The sequence below is a fragment of the Chlamydomonas reinhardtii genome, chromosome 13 (assembly GCF_000002595.2).
Source record: "Chlamydomonas reinhardtii strain CC-503 cw92 mt+ chromosome 13, whole genome shotgun sequence".
Classification (NCBI taxonomy): Eukaryota; Viridiplantae; Chlorophyta; class Chlorophyceae; order Chlamydomonadales; family Chlamydomonadaceae; genus Chlamydomonas; species Chlamydomonas reinhardtii.
This window is the reverse complement of record NC_057016.1, coordinates 3,784,072-3,802,399: the sequence shown is the minus strand read 5'-3', so window position 1 is coordinate 3,802,399 and position 18,328 is coordinate 3,784,072. Positions and strand designations below refer to the sequence as shown.

Here is an 18,328-nt window from a genome sequence, read left to right as displayed (position 1 = left end):
GATATGTGCGAGCAGCTGTATCCGTTGATATAATCAGTGAGCCAAGTCATGCACAGTTGCGATGTGCTGTGAACTTTTAGCACGCTCGGCGACCCAGCTCGGCGAAGCCCCTCTACGCTCCTCGCTGGTGGGGGGAGGGAAACCTCCCCCCTGCACCCCCCTCCCCTTCTGCGCGCTGCACGACACGCCTGCGGGGGGAGGGAAACCCTCCCCCCTGCACCCCCCTCCCCCAGCTTCCTAAGTGACGTGCCTCAGCGGCGGGCTAAGAGAATCGTATGGGAGGGGGGTGCAGGGGGGGAGGGGTGTCCCCTCCCCCCGCTTGAGGGGGGGGCGGCGAGGGGGGGGCGGGACCCGCTCGCTAAAATGCATATCGACCAGGAGAGCCCCCCCCCCCCTGATATCGACTACAACAAACGTCGATGCAGGCCACGATCAGTCGGCACTGATAGCTGGGCGCAGGGGCTAAGTTCCCATCATTCATGCGACATTACACGAAGGGACAGTCCGACCAAGCAAGGGCGCCCAGCACCCGGGTCAGGGGGGAACCACCTCCGGCCCGAAGGGAAACCGCCCTCCCCCCATGCATCATGGTAGCCGTAACCCCCTTCCGCTTTCAAGCTCGCAACTCGGACACCGGTAACGGCCTGGGCCCATCGCCGGACCAGTGCCGGTAACTTGTAGATGCCTTCAGGCCCACGGCGTCTGCATAACGTAGATGCCCCTTCCCACAGCATCTACGACCGGAGAAGTTTCCTTAGTGGGCAAGCCACCAACGCCCCTCGCCCCAAAACGTCTAAGATACCGCCAAATCCGCGCCAAAACGCCTACACTCCCGTAGATGCGCGGCCCCAAACCCTCAAACATTTCTCCGCGGCGGAGTTGGGGCGGATTTCTACAATGTAGATGGAAGATACGAGCATTGCACCGGACGCCCGCACTGCAGGCACCTGGAATGGCAGCGGAGTGGGGAGCCGTTGGCGGCCCGCCCGCACGCTGCCTTCTGCTCAGTCGTCTGTATTCGGCGGTTTCCTGGTACCCCTCGGCACGGGCGCTCCCTTCTCTTAACCGTCTCTCATGTCCCAACCCTTTATACCCGTTTACACGTCCCGCCATCCATCCCTGGCCCTGCTGCCCTGGCCCTGGCGCTCGCGGTTCCTGGGCGCCCGGGTTCACCTCCTGCATGCTCCGAAGGTGGGTAGAACATAAATGTGTATAGCGCACTGCTTTGCTCGCCTCAAGAGATGATTGTTGGCCGAGCCTGGGTGGCATTATCGGTGCGGCGCGACGCCTGCGGTCTACAGTCTACCGTCCATTTCGTTGGGCACGGGCAAACGCCCCCCCCCCACACACCCACACCCACACCCACACCCACACACACGCACACCCACACACACGCCCACACACTCCACCCCGCCAGCTTGCAACGAGCATGCACTTTTGGACCTCTGGTTCGTTACACAGCTACACACCGCATCAGCATTACCCCTTGCGCTTTCATAACTAACACAGCATGCCTGGGGGGCGCACCGCACCACATACACGGTCTTCGCATGTTCATTCCGTGCGGCCTTCCGCTGTGCTTCGTGACATACCGAACCCGGGCAACGTGCATTTGCTTCACCAGGCCAGCCCCACAAGTACTACTCAGCCCTTGCCGCCTACTGTTGACTGCTGTTTCGCACTAGTCCACCATTGAGCCCAGCACTGCCACCGGCTCCTTAGCCTCCGCCTCGGCCACCGCCGCCGCTACCACCGCCGCCGCCACTCCCCCAGCCGCCGCTGCCGCTGGTGCGGTCACAGCCGCCGCCTTCTCCATCTTCTTCTGCCGCCGCTCGGCCCACTGATTGGGTTTGTAGATCTTGTAGAATGAGCCGGAAGGGTTACGTCCCACGACCTCACGCAGCACACCTGAGAGCGAGAGTGTTGGCGGTGATGGTGTTGGTGGTGGGGGCTTGGGTGGGGGTGCTTGCAGGCGCTTGACATTAGCATGGGCGTGTTGCAGGCGTACACCCATGTGTGGTTACTCGCGTGCGGGCTCAACGCATCGGCCAGGGACGTGCATGTGGCCAGTAGCCAGCCTGGAAGGCATGAAAGACCAGAACCCGCTTAAAATCACACATGCCCCGACACGCACACTTACAAAGTACATGTTCACGCGCCCTGCTGCTGCCACTCACCGCTGGCCTCGTACACCCGCAACTCCGCCACGTCGGATCCGTCCTCTGCCGCCGCCGAGCTCCCGTCAGACCGGACCAACTCAATCCGGCAGCTCTCCGGCACCTTGGTGACCAGACCAATGGGCGCCGCCTGGCGTGGTAGCCGCCACACATGGAAGGCTTTGGATAAGCAAGGGCAAGGAGATGCATGGAAGGCGACGATGGCATACGCATGCGCGTAACCATTCTTGGCATCATGCAAGACCGACCGGCAACTGTAGCTAACTGACTAACTTACCGTCGCCATGTCGTACTCAATCAACAGGTCGTTGGTGTGGCGGGCCAGAATGGTCTGGTGGCCCACCGCGTACCTGTGCGGAGTCACGTGACGGCAGGGTCAGGGTCAGGGGCGGCGGTAGGCACTGCGACAGCACGGCAGCAGGCGGCACGCCGACTATGGCAATCAACACAGCAGAAGCGGGAGCGGCGGGCGGCGGGATCCTCGGGTTGGCAGATCCCCGGCCGTGACCGGCACTGCGCCGAGGTCGCAGCAGTAGCATTTGGTGGTGTTGGTGTGTGTGTGGGGGGGGGAGGGGGTGCGTTGCACACGCCCTCTGTGCAGAGCGTTGCGGTGCACTCTTGCGTTGTGCGGTGCAGCGCGGCGCGGTCTGGCGGGGTGGTGCAAGTAGGTAGAGCAGCGCCATGCACACGGCACTGGATGTCGCTGCAGTGCATCGGCGTAGCGCCCGCAGTCTCCCACCACCTCATTACCAGCCACCGCGCCATCGCCGCCACCCACCATGTCACGAAGCCGCTGCTGTTGTCGCCGACCTGCCGCAGCGAGGGCCGTGCAGGGGGCCGCCAAGACGGGGGCGCAAGCCGCAAGGGGTTGGAGGCTTGAGGACACGGGGAGGCGTAGGGGAGAGAGATGCCGAAAGCCGTGACCTTGCGGTCGCCCGTCCATCCATGCGCCAAACAGACACACACACACACACACCGTACTGACATTACACAGACAGACACACACAGGCATACACACGTACACACTCGCCCCCACCCCCCACCCTCACCTTGCAGTCCATCTGGGAGCACAGCCAGCCGCTGTCGGGGTCGCACACCAGCTCCTCCTCCGGGATGAGCGGCGTGGGCGCCCCGGGGTCGACCCAGCGGGCCGCCAGGTCCAGTCGCAGGCCGCCTGCTGGGCAAGAGCGTGTGTAAGTGTGTGTGTGTGTGTGTGTGTGTGTGTACGTTTGTGTGTTGGTGTGTTTTGGTGTGTGCTGGTTTATGTGTGTGTGTGTGTGTGTGTGTGTTTTAGTGTGTTAAAGAGCACAAGGAAAACATTACGTTTTAGTGTGTGTGTGTGTGTGTGTGTGTGAATTGCGTGCATTCGTGTGTGTGTGTGTGTGTTTTGAGGGGGGAGGTAGTTTGTTCCAATTCCAAGGAGATCGGTGGAGGCGTTGCGTGCATTATTGGGGGCAGGGGTGGGGGGAGGGGTGGCGCGCGCGTGTGGTAGGAAAGCATAGCAGTTTTGGCAAAGCGCAGCGCGCGTGTGCGTGTGGGGATTCACCCTTCTTCAAACACAAACATGAGAGGAAGGCTCACGACAGGGCAGGGGAGGGGGTGCAGGTCAGGTCAGGGCACATACACGCAGGCACGCGCAAGGGAGCGCGTGAGAGGAGCTGGGAAAATTGTGGGGATGCGGGAAACGCGCACGGGGAGCTGGTGACCCTGCCCGGTGCCAGGGAGGAGCGCCTTCATACCGCGCGCACGGGCACATGCAGGCCGCACGCCCACCCCTTTCCCTACCCCATAACATCTCGGAAACTGCGGCCCCCCGCCTTCCCCCATGCATCTTGTACCGCTTTTCCAAACATCCTTGCAACCCGCCCCCCCCCCCCCCGCCCCCATCTACCACTTCCTTAACTAGTCATGCATGTAACCCCCACCCCACACACACGCACACCTGTGTCATGGTCAACGGTGTACAACTGGTAGCCATCGCTGTCGCCTCGCAGCAGCCGCGACTGCAGGGCGTGTGTGCAAGGGTGCGTGAGCAGGGGCGCGTGTGCAGGGGCGCGTGTGCAGGGGCGCGTGTGCAGGGGCACGTGTGCAGGGGCACGTGTGCAGGGGCACGTGTGCAGGGGCACGTGTGCAGGGGCACGTGTGCAGGGGCACGTGTGCAGGGGTGCGTGAGCAGAGCGAGGTGCGTGCGCGGCGGTACTGTAAAGGTGAGTGGGCCAGCCGTGCGGAGCCGGGTGCGCGGACTGAATGCGCCCGAGCACCAGCCGGTGCTGGATGGTGGAGGAGGCGGTCTGTCATACACGCAGGGTGCACATCATGCATACCCGTACACAGCCGAAGAGCATGTGCGCACGCACGTCGGAAGTACGGTACGGACCTGGCGGTTGCCATCGCGGTTGCACTCGCCGATCACTCCAACCTGCGCCATCGCCGTGGGCAGTGTAGTGCCGTGTTGCGGAAATGGTGGTGTCTCATCTGCTAGCGAGTCCTTCTAGTCCTTTTACTGTAAGGATAACGGAGCACAGCATGCAGTTGTTGCTATGGAACGCCGCCTTAGGGGAACGCAGCGCAGACCAGGGAGGGGGAGGGAAGGAAGGAAGAGACTGCACGAGCACGAGGCTGCACAACATGGAGCACGAGCATGCGCAAGTGCCGCGCATGCAACCCTCTCCAGTCCGCCGGCCAACCAACCTCTCCTTCACACAACCATAAACACACCGCGTCACGCACACACAAGTCCACACACGTGAGCAGTTCTGCACGCGCACCTGCACGAAGGAGGTGCCGCCCACGCTGGAGATGGAGTCGGGGTAGTTGTGGGACAAGTGGAAGTGGCCGCTGAACCACAGCCTGAAGGGGGGGGGCGGTTACATGCATTAACTTTACGCAGTGACGTCGTAGCCAGGTACAAAGGTAAACAGTAGTCGTCGTTACCGATGTCCGCGGAGTCCAGCGTCCGGCGCCCAGGGGGGGAAAGGTAGGGTGTGTTAGGAGCTCATGGTCAGGAGCACGCGAGGGTGCGTGTCGGTGACGGTGTGGCGTTGACCATGAGATGGCGTGTGCCGGTCGTTGGGTTCAGTTATCCAAGGGCATGCCTTATCTGGCTGCAATTATCGGTTGCTTCCCTGCGCTCAGCACCTGCGCACACCCCCGCATTCCCCTCACCTCCTGCTCATATGCCAGACCTCCATGCCATGCCATTCACGCCACCCATACCCTCTACGCCCGCCATTCCCCAGAGCTGGGCACGCCTGCTACTGCCCCCAACGCCATCCCTGCATATCATACTTGATATTCTTGTACTTGTTGACCAGGTCGATGAAAGCGTGCGGGTTGGCGTCCGAGTGGTTGAGCCACGCCACACGGTTCTTGATGTGTATCTCCTGGATCACCTTTAATGTTGAAAGGTGTGCAATTTGTGTTATGATGCGTGTGTATGTGTGTTAGGGTTCATGTATGCAATGCTTCTCTCCTTCGAACCCACTCTAAACTACATAGCCCGCACCGCGCCGCACGCCGCACCCACCTTGAGTCCGCAGCCCATCGGCGGTGCGTGTGTGACCACGATGAAGGGCGTGTGCGGGTGCGCCGCCAGCTGCCCCTCCAGCCACTGCAGCTGGTGCGGCGGGATAAACACCTCGTGGTGGCTGGGGGTAGGAGGGGGGTGGAGGGAGGTGGAGGGAGGTGGAGGGAGGTGGAGGGAGGTGGAGGGAGGTGGAGGGAGAGGTGGAGGGTGGGGCGTGCATGGGTGGAGGTGTGGATGGGTGGGGAACGGGTGCAGGATGTGAATGCCAAAGCGCCGGCTTCGGATACCGTTCTGGGTCTTGAAGTGAACGTCAAGCGAGCACGCACACGTAAGCAGCTGTCGCCATCCACCCCTGCTCATTCCTTGCAAAGGCGTCACTGCGACAAGCGCCAAGCCAGTCGCAAGGCACCCACCAGTTGATATTGGAGCGGTAGCGCTCAGTGCTCAGTCCCACAATCCTGGCCCGACCCAGATCAGCGCTCCAAAAATGCGGCTGGCCAAAAACCTGATGAGGAGCAGGTGGCGTGTGAGAGGACGGGTTGGTTGCTGGTGCCCCACGGCCGGTGACCGGGTTCACGCTGCACGTGTACCCGTGCCACACATCCATGCGGCAACATGTGTGCCTAGCCGTATTCGCTTGGTGCGACGCGCACGCGCACACGCACACGCACACGCACACGCACACGCACACGCCCTTCCCACCTCCTTCCATGCCGCCAGGTTCTCGCCGTCCGTCTCGAACTCGTCCCCCTCCAGGTCGTGATTGCCAAGGATCATGCCGTACGGCAGCCCGAAGCCGTCCATGTACCGCCTGTCAGCAGGGGGTTGTCAGCTATGCACAGCTGGAAACTGGGCCGAGATAGAGCATCAGGAAGGACCGTCCGAGTAGTACCGCTCCCCCATATAGGGGTGGACATGTAGCCATCGTCCGAGTAGTACCGAATTGCAGTCGATGGCTACATGTCCACCCCTATATGGGGGAGCGAGTCACAGACCTTGGGACTGGGGCCACCAGTACAAGGCGTGACCACGGTATACACACACGCCACGCTCCAAGCAAGCGTGCCTTCCCTTGCAACTCATTCCCACGCCTTCCTTGCACCTCTAGCACAGTTCACAACTCCCCGGTACCCCACACCCCTACGGGACTGGGGCGCCTCGGCGGTCGCGCGACATTGAGCATATCGCAACTGCCACTGCTGCAAATGCATCTCTGCCAATGCAATGCAGCTGCCAACGCTGCCTGCCAGGCTGGTGCGCCCACGCAAATGGGTCCCGCCCCCCCCGCACGCAGTCTCGCCTCACTCACTTGGCGAACTCGAAGCACTTGCGGCTGCCGGACCCATGCTTGCCGTGGCCCAGATCCCCCAGCTGCACCACCCGCCCGCCACCTGCGGAAGCAGCAGGTACATCATAGCCATGCGGCGGGTACGGCAGCCATTACAGGAGGCTAAAATGTACGTCACACACAAGTGTAATCCCATATCCCGTATCTCACATCACACACGCCGGCCTTGGTCCGGCAAACGGCAACGGTGCCCAGCACATGTGCCAACTTGCGCACCCACCCACCCACCCACCCACCCGCACACCCACCGGGCGCCATGGCTGATAACAGATGCCCCCGAGCGGCGTCAAACAACTTCATCTGAGACGGCAAGGGGAAGAGAAAGGGACACTAATATCAAGAGTCTGGACCAGGAGTTAGACGATGCGCCCCCTCATCATCCACGCGCCCATGCACAAACACGCACACACACACACACACACGCACACACACACACACGCACGCACACATGCACATACTGTGCGGGATGTATTTTGTGGGTATAAAATCACACGCACACACACCACACGCGCACCTGCTCCGGCGCCAGGTGCAGGTCCCCGAGCACTGCCAGCGACCATGGCTCCGAGGGCCTGAAGCCCAAGGTCATATCCCACACAGCACAGCAGTGCAGCGAACCAAATCGGGGGGAAAGGGGTATTGTAAGGTGCCTCACGCATGTGTCGCGCCGTGGCGTGCCATGGCCACGGCTAGAGCGCAGGTCCCTGCCGCATCACCCATCCGACATCCCTTGTTGCCGAGCACTGTAGACCGTGCAAGAGCTGGAACGTGCTCAGGACTTACGAGGTGGTGCTAAGGCCGTCAAGGCGCGATCCATGCACGGCGTGCGTCGAGTGGCCCACCGCGCGGGTGACCGCGAGAAAGCGACGGACTGAGGCACGGTGGCAGGGGCCGTCGCGGAGCCGGCCTGCGCACGAGTCAACCGGATTTCCGCGAGTCAGCTGGATGTATAAATTCTTGATACGTTTGGAGCTGCAGTGCAGGAGGCGAGCGATCACCTGCGGCAAGCGCTCTTCGCTGCGCTAACATTTTCTACAGTATGCCAGCAAGCGTCAACGCGTCTCCGAAAAGCAACTGCAGTACGCTATGCTAGCCAAAGACGCATACACGCAAAGTACCCAGCGGCGGAAACATCCTAAAGTTGGATCTGATATCATCTGCATGCCGGCTGTCAGGGGCCTGCCAGCAAAGACATAGCAGTCTACTATGCAAGCATTGGCATCTAAGTGAATCTGCATCACACGAGGGCGGGCAGACAGCTACACGTCGAACGACCTCACCCCACTGCCATTACGATGGTTCAGACCATGGCTTCCTGCGATGGTTTCCGGAGGGGGCGGTTGCTCCAGCCTCTAGGTGGATTCAGACCACGCACCCGCTCCAGGCACCCGCTCCACGGCCCATACATACGTACACACATACCGGCTATGTTTTCCTTGTGCTCTTTAACACACATCGGTGCTCCCTTCTCCATCCCCGCGGCTCCGCCCACCATTCCTTTTTGACCCGGGCCCCCTCTCCCCAGCCTCCTACCGACCTACCCGAGCTCTTATAAACACAGCTGAGGCACCGCCACACATTGGTTCTCAACCTAGTCGCCCTTCCCGAGGGGTCAAGTGTGGATGCATCCCTGTCGGGGTCGGTTAGGGCTGAGCCCCCCAGAGCGCATCATGCAATCGAAGCCCTACCTGCCTGTCGTACGTGCAGCCGCGCAAGCATGGATGTAGCATGCAAGCATGGGCCCACCTACCTTCCCGTGTGTGTGCTTGTGTGTTTGCTCGTGCGCTTGCTTGCGCGTGCGCGTGCGTCTGCGCTTACTTGCGCGCGCGCGTGCGTGTGCATGTATTATGCGTGCCTAGGAGTCCTCGACATGCGCACTCATTGTACATTACCTCCTCCCCTGTGCAGACCTTGGTCAAACGGACCAGGACCTGCTGGGCCCCAAAGTCATGGCCGCGATGCTGGCCTAGGCCACCGAGAGGGTCAACGCCAATCACCAGCAGTGGGCGGACATCGAGCTGCAGACATCCCGATGGTGGTGGCCGTCGTCTATCCCACTTGGCCTCATCGTGGCTGTCCTGCTGGCCTTCAGCCTGACGGCTGTTGCCCCCCACAGCGTCAGCAGCAAGGTTGTGGACTGGCTGGCACTGGCAGCCCGATCGGTGGGATGGTCGGGATGATGCCATGTATGGACAGTTGGGCAGACCATGTTCCATGTTGAGCTGTGGAAACGGGGCGGCACTGCGGCAGAAGCAGGCCTGTGGTCGCGATGTTGAGTGCCCTAGCATCCTGGGCGTGAAATGTGCACGCGGCGCCCGCCAGCAATGTGGCCGCCAACTGGACCCATGCCTCCGGCGTTAGTGCGCCGGCTGGACACGGGGCTGGCAGCCCGGCTAAATAAATGGGCACCATCCAACCTCCCGTTCGTTGACCTTGGGACCGACGCGTTGGCGGTTGCCATCTATCATTGATGGTTGCAGGCATACATGCGTGCTGCTTGATGACGAAGGTCAAGCGCTGGGGAGGCAACGGTTACGGGTAGTTGGGTGACGTGGATGCTCTTGGAAATTGTGAAGGCGAGATGGGCGATCGATGTGTTGCCAGATGTGGCCCTGGCTGGGTCATGGCGTGCGGGCGGCAGCGGTGGTGGCTGGGGTTTTTCACACGTATGCGTTGCTTGTTGACTCCAGCGCTTGCAAGTGCTGGCGTATGGCCAACCTGGCCTGGGAGATACAGTACTCTCCACGGATGCGGCATGCCCCCATGGTGCATTAGGGCCATCCATGCTGGCTCTCTGCCGGGTGCACACCCAAGGATGCAAGATCGCATACACTGTAACCACGTATGTCATATATGTCTCGCACAACATTCGTAACACGCCCCGCCACTTGAAGCATCCTGCAGAAGTCTACCGTAGCCACCCAACCCGCAAACCGCTGCGCCATGCTACCGCCTGCCGCATCCGCCACGTCCACGCCTACACACGCCTGCACACGAGAATGCACCGTTGATCATCGTCCAACACCTGAGCCCTCACGCACTGAAACATGCATCATATATCATTGCGTGTGTGCGCATGTGTGTGTGGCGCGTCAAGTGCATTGCCAGCCACCCAATCGCTGCAAACCAGCTGTTGTGTAGCCCAGTGCAGCCTGTTGAGCTTGAGAGCTTTCTCAGGCCTCTGTGTACCTACCTGTTGAGCCTCCCAGGCAACACATGGAGCCAGCCACCAATCGACATTCACTTTGCAGGACTTAAGCATATGACTCGCAGCAGGTACTCGGCTGCAATGGACCGATGTCGTACTGTCTACTGTTACCGCTGGCTGCGCCCTTAAGTCTAAGCACCGCCACCAACCCGTGAACGTGCTGTTACCCCGGAACACCACAGGACATGGGAAAAGTGGGCTGAGCCCACGCCACGTCTCTAGTCTGAGGCCGCAAGCGTCTACCCCATCTCCCGGACATAGCCGGGGTCGGTTCGTACAGGCACGGCCCGCCATGATGTATCCAGCCACGTCCCGCTGGCAAGCAACAGTACAGCCAGCACAGGACACCAAACAGCAGGAAATCCTCTAGCTACAACACTCCTCACTGCTGCGTGCGGCCTACCATATACTGTGCTGTGCTATGCTCGCCAGCAAAGACCGTAACTAGACACCGGCCGGCCTCAACCTGCGCGCCTGAACTGCCTCCGGCGCTTCGCCCGCTCCCTGCACCGTTCTCGCAGAGGTCGAGTAGGGCCACAGGAAACTTCAACGCCGATTGTTCCCCATCATCCCGATCACACAGCGCCGGTGTCACCCGTATCTGCGTAACACCCGCAATCTTATCCGCAGGTGCCCCGGCCCTGGCATTCCCCGCCGGACCTAGCGCACGCGGCAGCCACGCCGCCGTCGCACGCTAAGACGCCGTCCTGCCACTACCGCTGCCGCTGCCATCCCGCCCTGATGCGTCCATGCCCTTCCACGCCACTCGCCCAAACGACGCAGCAGGCCCGATCTTGGCGGGCCCCTTCCCTGCCCCTGCCGAACCAGTAGTGCCGCCCACTGACCGGCCGCTTCCAATTGACTCTCCGGGGTCTCCTCCCGTACCGCCGGCGCCAACATTTGCGTTCCCAATCTCGCCACGCCCCTCTGGCTGCTGCTGCCCTGACACCCCGGAGGCGCCGCCCCCAGCAGAGATGCCGCCGCCGCCGGCTGACCACTGCTCCAGATCGGGTGCTGACGGCCCGGGCGCGGCAAACAGCTGCCCTGGGTTTGCGTGCGTCGTGCCGTTGCCGCCGCCACCGGAGGGCTGCCTGTAGCCGTGGGCATGCGCCGCGTGCGCAGCTTGCGCTGCGGCGTCGTGCGGGGCGTGGGACTGCGGGTGCGAGTTGTTGTGACCGCCCGCAGCAGTGAGCTCGGCCTCGCGTCGGGCGTCGGGATGGATAAGCACCTGCGCGCGGTCACCAAAACAGAGCCAACGGCAACTCAATTGGTGTTGATTGCCAAGTGATCAGGAGTTTGCAACGCCCCGACATCTTGTGTAGTAAAACACACCTTTGACATCTTGCGGTCAAAGGCATCAAACTTGTCCACAAGTCGTCCATCGTTGAGCGATCGCACCCTCTCCAACAGATCGGACGGCCGCTTCAGAGAGCTGGCCAGCGACTGGCGGAAGGACCGCGAACCTGCGGAGCGGTAGGAGGCAGCGAGGGCGGTCGTGGTTGATGCGGGCGAGTTTGCATGGCGAGGCGCGGATTCAGCAGGCGTGGATGCGGAAAGGCGGCGTGGGACAGCAGCGACAGTGCGGTAGAGCTGGGCGCAAGGCAAGGAAACACGGCTTGTCAGGCAAGACGGAACGACGGAGCGGCTGCAACACGGCTGGCCTGTCGTCCACACCCCCATGTCCGGTCGACCCACAAACCCCAAACCCCAAACCCAAAAGGCCAAGCAACCCCGCACAGCCAACCCCAGCTCCTTATGCAACTCACTGCTGAGTGTGCCGTCGCCTCCGCCTCCGCCCGCTGCGAACCGGTCCCCGCCCTCCGCATGGGCCTCCTCGTCGTCGTCAGGCTCCGAGGCACACAGACGGCTGCCCCGCCTGCGACCCAGGGGTCCGCCCGCATGGGGCTTTGCCTCGCCCTCGCCCTCCTCGCTGTCGCCATCCGCGCGCGGGCCGCCGCCAAAGCCGTCCAGGTTCGCGCTCTGCTCTGTAAAGATGGGCCGTTGTGATGTGGTGGGAGCATGCAGGTGAGCGGAGTTGAGCCGAGGCGTGTTGAGCTGGGCAGGGGCGATGGAGGTGGAAAGACGCTCTCGTTCTACACATAAAAAATAGGCTGTTCCTTATGTGTGACAAAAGCTCCGGTACCCCCATGCTAAAGCGAAGCTTGCATGCCCAACAACCCTTGAACATCAAGCCAACCCCAGCCCCAGCTCTGCACGCCCGCCTCACCCTTGCAGTTGAGCAGTAGCGCGGGCGTGTCCTCCGCCCGCAGCCGCAGCCGCTGTAACATGGACGCCGAGGTGCCGCCGTTGATCAAGACGGTGATGAAGATGATGTAAAACGTGCACGTCTTCATTACCTGCCAACACATTTTGGTCACATGTGAGTGGCTACGTTACTTGCGATGAAGAGTAAAAGTTCGGGAGGTTGTGGTACGGCAATGCGCGCGAGCGCAGGGCCCTCACACCCGCCGAGCGATCCACCCTCATGCAAACCCAACCAACCGCATGCAGCCGCGCGCTAATGCGCGACGCCACAAGGTGGCAGCACGGCGCCCCCCTTCCCTGCGTTGCACGTGCACCGCTCTGATTCGCACGCGCAAATGCCTCTCACCCTGCCGTACACGCCAAAGTCCTCGGACGCCTCCACCGACAGCGCGAACGCCATTGCGCCGCGCAGGCCTGCGATGGTTGCCGTGCCATGTTACACAAGCTGTAAGGCGAGCAATGACACATAGTTACAGTAGGGCCCCCGTCCGCCCGCCTCTGCCTCCCTCGATTCCCTGCCCACATACCTCACCCACCCATCCACCTGCCCAGCCATCCGCCCGCCCACCACAGCGCCTATCACTCACCCGCCCACCATTGAATCTGTCACTCACCCGCCCACCACAGCATGAACTGCTGCTTGTTGTCGATGTGCCTCTCCCGCGGCCTCAGCAGGTTGATGGCGGCGGTGCAGGGCAGGATGTTGAACAGCCGCGACACAGCCAGCGCGAACAGACACAGAAACTGCGGTAGGCGTGGGTGCCGTGGTGTGAGTGTGGTGTGAGTGTGGTGTGGTGTGTGGGGTTGGTGTGGCGGTTGCAAGCGCAACGGCCTGGTAGCTCCAACCGCCTCAGCCCCAACCGACAAAACTCAAACCACTCCGCAGGGGGTTTCGGTCGTACCGTGTACATAGCGATGTCGTACTCCTCCTCCACCAGGAACATTGTACTGCCGATGTACGAGAACACGAACAGCTCGAACAGGCCAGCCAGCGTCTTGAACAGCGTCTGTGACACGGCGGGGCATCCGGCAGGGGATGAGTTCGAGGGCCTGGCATGAGGTGTGCTGAGGGTGGGTACGCTGAGATCGGCGGCGTTCTTGTGGGGAGCTCTGGTCTTGGGATTCCCGGCGTCCTCCGTGTGTGCGGCGGCCCTGCGGTCCGCTGCCCACGCCCGTTGCCTCAATACCCTGCCCGCCATCGCCCTTGCCCGGCGCATGTCGCCCCAACCCCCACTCCTCCAAGTCCACCACCGCCTCCGACTCCACCGCCCCCTCCAGCTCCACCACCCCCTTCAAGTCCATCAGCGCCTCGCACCTCAATTTTGTGCTCCGCCGCCTCACTCAGGTTGGGCCGCACATACATGTTCATGACCTGGCGGCAGAGCAGCAGCAGCAGCAGCAGCAGCGGAAGGGCCGGAAACCGACTGAGCACAGACGCGTGTCAGCAAGGCTTGGATGCAGCAGAGCAGGATGCAGCAGGGAAGGAAGCAGGAAGCACACCGCCGCTCGGCAGCACGCACACGAACCACACGTCCACCTCGTCCACGGACCCGAAGCCAGTCCCTGGACTCCGTCGCCAAGCCCTCCATGCGCGCACACGCGATCGAACGCGCTGCTGATTTGCCCTTCCATCCTTGCGCGCTCCCAAACACGCACGCACGCACACGCACGCACGCACGCACGCACGCACGCACGCACGCACGCACGCACGCACGCACGCACGCACGCACGCACGCACGCACACACACTCGCGTGCTCACCATGCCGTTGACGACCACCGCCACGATGCCGCTGCAGCGCGCCGCGTCGGCCGCCAAATAGCTGCCGTACGCGAACACCACCGCCAGGCCCACCTGACAGGCAGGAGGGAGGAGGGAGGAGGCGGAGAGGGAAGGGGAAAGAAAAGGTGTCGGGATGACTGCTGCACAGGCTGGCTGCTTGGCCTGGGAGCAGCACCCTCAGAGCAGCAACCCAGCAACCCAGGAGTACGCCTGCGCTTGCACCACAAGCGTTTACTTTATTGTGTGCTTCGCACGCCACGCACCTCAAATGTGCTGTTGCCGGCGGGCGCGGACACCTCCAGCTCGCCCGAGGAAGAGCCGCCCTGCTCCACCACCACCGGCCCCGAGTAGAAGTAGCGAGACCTTTTGAACGGCGTGTGCGATGTGTGCAAATGAAGGAGGGATGTGGCGATTGCGAGTGTGCGAGCGTTATCTCCTGAGCGGCGGAGGATGCAGGCAGGGCTGGGCGTGCGGACAAGGACGCAGCCCATCGTCCCTTAGCTCGCGTCGCGCCCAACCGCCCTCAGCCCCGCACGCATGCCACGCCGAGCGAGCGTGTATAGCCTGCTTGGCATTGTAGACCGTGATTGTAGACCTAGCAACACAAGACCGCACACACACAGCCACATACACAGTTATTCTGCCCCTGCCTACCTGAAGATGAACGCCGCCAGAAGCCCGATGGCGATGCCGATGACCGCCGAGCCCACGAATATGCCCACGAACAAGCCGATGCCTGTTTAGAGTGTGAGGCCCAGCATGCATGTGGGTCATAATGCTAGCCGTAGGCAGCGTCACATGCGGAGCAGAAGTCTTGCCGCGTGCAAAACATACTTGTAGACTGCGGCACAGAGCCCTTGCCCCCGCACCTGACACCCCTCTGCCCTAACGATGTGTCGCCTGCCTTCCCGACACCGCCCCTGACCGCCCCCTCGTTATGTCTCTGGTTCTTTGTTGGGACGAGTGACAACGCCCACCCCCGCCCTACCGTAACCCCCCATGGCAATAATCCGCTACAGCTGCCGCCACACAGCCGCACCCACACCCCACCTGCGAACACAGATCCGACGGTGACCTCCTTGCCGCCCAGGAAGGCCGAGATGACGTTGTACAACACCATACCCACCTGCACACACATATGCACATGTGCGTGTGTGGTCACGCGCAGAGAAGAGGCAGGAACGAGGCTTTGACATAATGCAACGGACCCGCAAATGCTTCCACTCTGTGCGACGAATGTGCGTGTCTCTAGTACGCGTGTTCTGTCATCAATCACGCTTGGTTCTGTCTCTCACCGCGTCGTTGAGCACCGACTCTCCAAACACGTTCATGTACAGGTCGGGCTGCGCGTTGAGGCGCTGGAACACTGCGAGCACCGTCACCTACATGGCGGGCGGGCAGGCACACAATCGGTGATCAGTACGGTAATGATGAGCGGAAGAAGAGAGGGCAGGATGGCGGGACTGAGGCAAAAGGTGCTTTACAGGCGTCATTCGCGGTAACCAAGGCGAGGGCGAGGGCAGTGACGCCACGCCGCGCCGAGCCGCGTCGCGTCATGCCACTGCTGCATGCATACCTCTGCCCACCATCCACCACCCACCCAGCACCCAGCACCCAGCACCCCAACACCCGCCACCCACCGGATCTGTGGCGCTGATGAGCGCTCCAAAGGTGAGGTTGGCCAGCAGCGGCATCTTGAAGCACCAACCCCAAATGCCGAACGCCCACCTGCGGGCATGCAGCCAAAATCACTTTGGTCATGAGCTCGGGCCCAGTCGTGCACTGAACGTGCAGGTCATCCCCGTTGGGCTTGGCTGGGTTACTCTCGCACGCTTGCTGCAGCATTCCGCCCCCTTCGGCTTCTCCCGGCAAGGCTGGGCAGATGGACTCGGCACATGCCCGCAGCGCGCCCGCGCTTCTACATAGCCTTCCTACTCCGGCCCCGGATCCACCCCCGGACCCAGATCCAGCGAGACCCCGAGTCCCGGCATCCCGGCACGCGGCACGCGACACTTAGCGAGCTCACATCATGAGCCCGATGGTGAAGCACGAGATGGTGGTGCCGATGAACGCGTACATGCACACGCTGCCCACGTTCCGGATAAAGCTGTGGGTCGTGAGGACGTTGGGTGCGGGGGTGTTGGCGTCGGGCCAAACAGGGATGAGCGGGGTCAAGTACTTGCACCACCCCAACGCAGCGCGGCACAACAGGCACGGTCTGCTGCATGCAAGGCCGGCACCGTGGAACACAAAAACTCGAAGGCACTGTACCCCATCCTGCGCGTGCAAGGGCCCCCGCCTGCACCGCCAAGCGTCCTGCCTGCCACTCATCCGCCCCCAAGCACCCCGTCCCGCCTCCCGCCCCCCGCTTCCCATCCCCCCGTCCCCAATGCTCACGATCGTGTATCCAGGCTGTATCCAGCATCAAACATGATGGTGGGCAGTAGCACGTAGAAGAAAATGCCGCCCTGTGTGCAAAACCGAGGTCAGGCGCGGAGCGGCAGCATGAAATGGGTGCAACGCTGGCCAAAGCGCATGTTGCGTGCCGCTGCCCTGACGCGTGCGCCACCGGGCCACCGGTGGCGGGCTGCTGGATGAATGCAATGCTTCTGCCTTGTCGCTCTGTGCCTCGGACTCCAAGTCTGCGTCCCAGAATACTGCTTGGCCCGGAAGCCGATGCTGGTCTCAATCCCAGTCATTCGTACCGTGATCCTTCCTGCCTCGCCCACTCACCCCGGCGCCGGCTGCAGCAGCCAAGCAGTGACTGCCCCAACTGTCCGATCTGCCCCCTGGATAACACCGCAGCGCTGTACGGCCCACCCCATCAACCCCCGCGGCATCCGGTCCTGCCAGGAGCCTCACGAGCGCTACAATCCCGCCAAACCCAAGCTAACCGGATTTCAGTGCCCTGAACCTTACGCCCGCTTACCTTGAAAGCGACGGTGGAAGCCAGGTCGGCGCCCACGCCCGCCGCCTTCAATATGAGTCCTACGAACAGGCCGAGTAGCAGCGCCGCGCCCGCCTCGCCCATCCATTGGAATTTGATCTTTTCAAGAGCTCGCCCGATGACAAACGCCACTGCCAGAACGAAGAGCTGTGCGCACAGTTGTGGGGAGCGCGGGGTGCGGTGGCGGAGTTAGGAAGGAGGAGAGCAGGCTGGGTGGGTGGGGACCGAGGAGTGGAGGCACGGTGTGGCGGAGGCAGGCTAGGTAGGGGCCCCCGTGTGGAAGATCGTGCAAGGTGCGCCGCGGCGCAGGGCTCCATGGTTGCGTGTTAACAGTCTGGCAAGTCGGGAATGGTCGGGTGCTGTAGGCCGCGGTTGCTCTGACACTACCAACGAAACGCACCTGAATTAGGATGGCCACCGACGCCGGTGCGTGCTCCGCCGCAACTGCGCATGCGTGACGGCGCATATAGATTCGCAATGGCAGCAACATTCAAGCCCCCAACCCAGCTCACCCTCGGCCGTCCCAGCGGCTTCAGTCGGTGTCACATCCATCGACCACCAACTAGCAGATGTGCGTTGAGCAAAAGTCCCACGCCTCCAACGCCCAAGCACAGTGCCGACTGCGAGTGCGCCGTCGTTTGGCCTTGAGTCCCCCGAGTCGGACTAGTATTATTCCACACTCAGGTCATGTGCGCAGGATGGCTTAAAAGCACGGCATTACATTCATTGTATTTGTTCTGAGCGTGACATAACCAGAGAGGTAATAACGAGCCCACAAGGCCACAGCTGGATCAAATTCGTCGACGAGCGAATGATTTTGCAGCTCATCTATGCATTTACTGACTATGCTACATCAGCTTGATGCTGGGATTGCAAAATTACAAAACTGCAGCAGGTTTCACCAAACTCTTCATTCCGAACCCATGCAGGAGAAGGAGAAAGAGCCACAGCGGTTGTCCCTGGACCATCACTGAGCTAGCAGAAATGACGCATCCCTACAAGGCGCACAGTTTGCGAGATGAAGGCAGCGACCAGGTCGCCAAAGCCTCGGCCGCAGCCAAGGCGCAAGAACACAT

The 18,328-nt window shown here is 61.9% G+C and overlaps 2 protein-coding genes across 2 annotated transcripts; both read right to left on the bottom strand.

Moving 5' to 3' along the window:
• Positions 1-475: 475 nt before the first annotated feature.
• CHLRE_13g589870v5 (uncharacterized protein) lies at positions 476-8,166 on the bottom strand. The gene is made up of 17 exons (XM_043069738.1): positions 8,050-8,166; positions 7,835-7,958; positions 7,566-7,623; positions 7,300-7,351; positions 7,013-7,094; positions 6,406-6,514; positions 6,117-6,208; positions 5,704-5,824; positions 5,466-5,569; positions 4,946-5,027; positions 4,555-4,596; positions 4,120-4,180; positions 3,227-3,351; positions 2,956-2,987; positions 2,455-2,527; positions 2,178-2,307; positions 476-1,908 (listed from the first exon to the last, which is right to left on the bottom strand). Exons 1-17 carry the CDS (start codon positions 8,078-8,080, stop codon positions 1,682-1,684), a joined length of 1,545 nt encoding a protein of 514 aa, XP_042917713.1. The 5' UTR covers positions 8,081-8,166; the 3' UTR covers positions 476-1,681.
• Positions 8,167-9,704: 1,538 nt separating this feature from the next.
• Positions 9,705-18,246, bottom strand: CHLRE_13g589800v5 (uncharacterized protein). Its single transcript, XM_001700165.2, has 19 exons — positions 17,765-18,246; positions 17,653-17,696; positions 17,235-17,399; positions 16,703-16,773; positions 16,332-16,412; positions 15,946-16,033; positions 15,601-15,687; positions 15,356-15,431; positions 14,960-15,041; positions 14,569-14,668; positions 14,285-14,377; positions 13,840-13,896; positions 13,427-13,531; positions 13,139-13,268; positions 12,871-12,938; positions 12,487-12,616; positions 12,026-12,244; positions 11,592-11,722; positions 9,705-11,487 (listed from the first exon to the last, which is right to left on the bottom strand). Exons 1-19 carry the CDS (start codon positions 17,802-17,804, stop codon positions 10,954-10,956), a joined length of 2,301 nt encoding a protein of 766 aa, XP_001700217.2. The 5' UTR covers positions 17,805-18,246; the 3' UTR covers positions 9,705-10,953.
• Between the last annotated feature and the right edge of the window lie 82 nt (positions 18,247-18,328).

What these genes read in the sequence shown, in the direction of transcription:
- CHLRE_13g589800v5 (XM_001700165.2), bottom strand. Translation starts at nt 17,804, where the DNA reads ATGGATGTGACACCGACTGAAGCCGCTGGGACGGCCGAGG. An exon ending in TCATCAGCGCCACAGATCCG is followed by an intron (nt 15,688 to 15,945) that starts GTGGGTGGCGGG and finishes CCCGCCATGTAG; the next exon opens with GTGACGGTGCTCGCAGTGTT. An exon ending in ACGACATCGCTATGTACACG is followed by an intron (nt 13,269 to 13,426) that starts GTACGACCGAAA and finishes CGCCTACCGCAG; the next exon opens with TTTCTGTGTCTGTTCGCGCT.
- CHLRE_13g589870v5 (XM_043069738.1), bottom strand. Translation starts at nt 8,080, where the DNA reads ATGTTAGCGCAGCGAAGAGCGCTTGCCGCAG. An exon ending in AAGTGCTTCGAGTTCGCCAA is followed by an intron (nt 6,515 to 7,012) that starts GTGAGTGAGGCG and finishes CCCTGCTGACAG; the next exon opens with GCGGTACATGGACGGCTTCG. An exon ending in GCTCCCAGATGGACTGCAAG is followed by an intron (nt 2,988 to 3,226) that starts GTGAGGGTGGGG and finishes TCGCTGCGGCAG; the next exon opens with GTCGGCGACAACAGCAGCGG.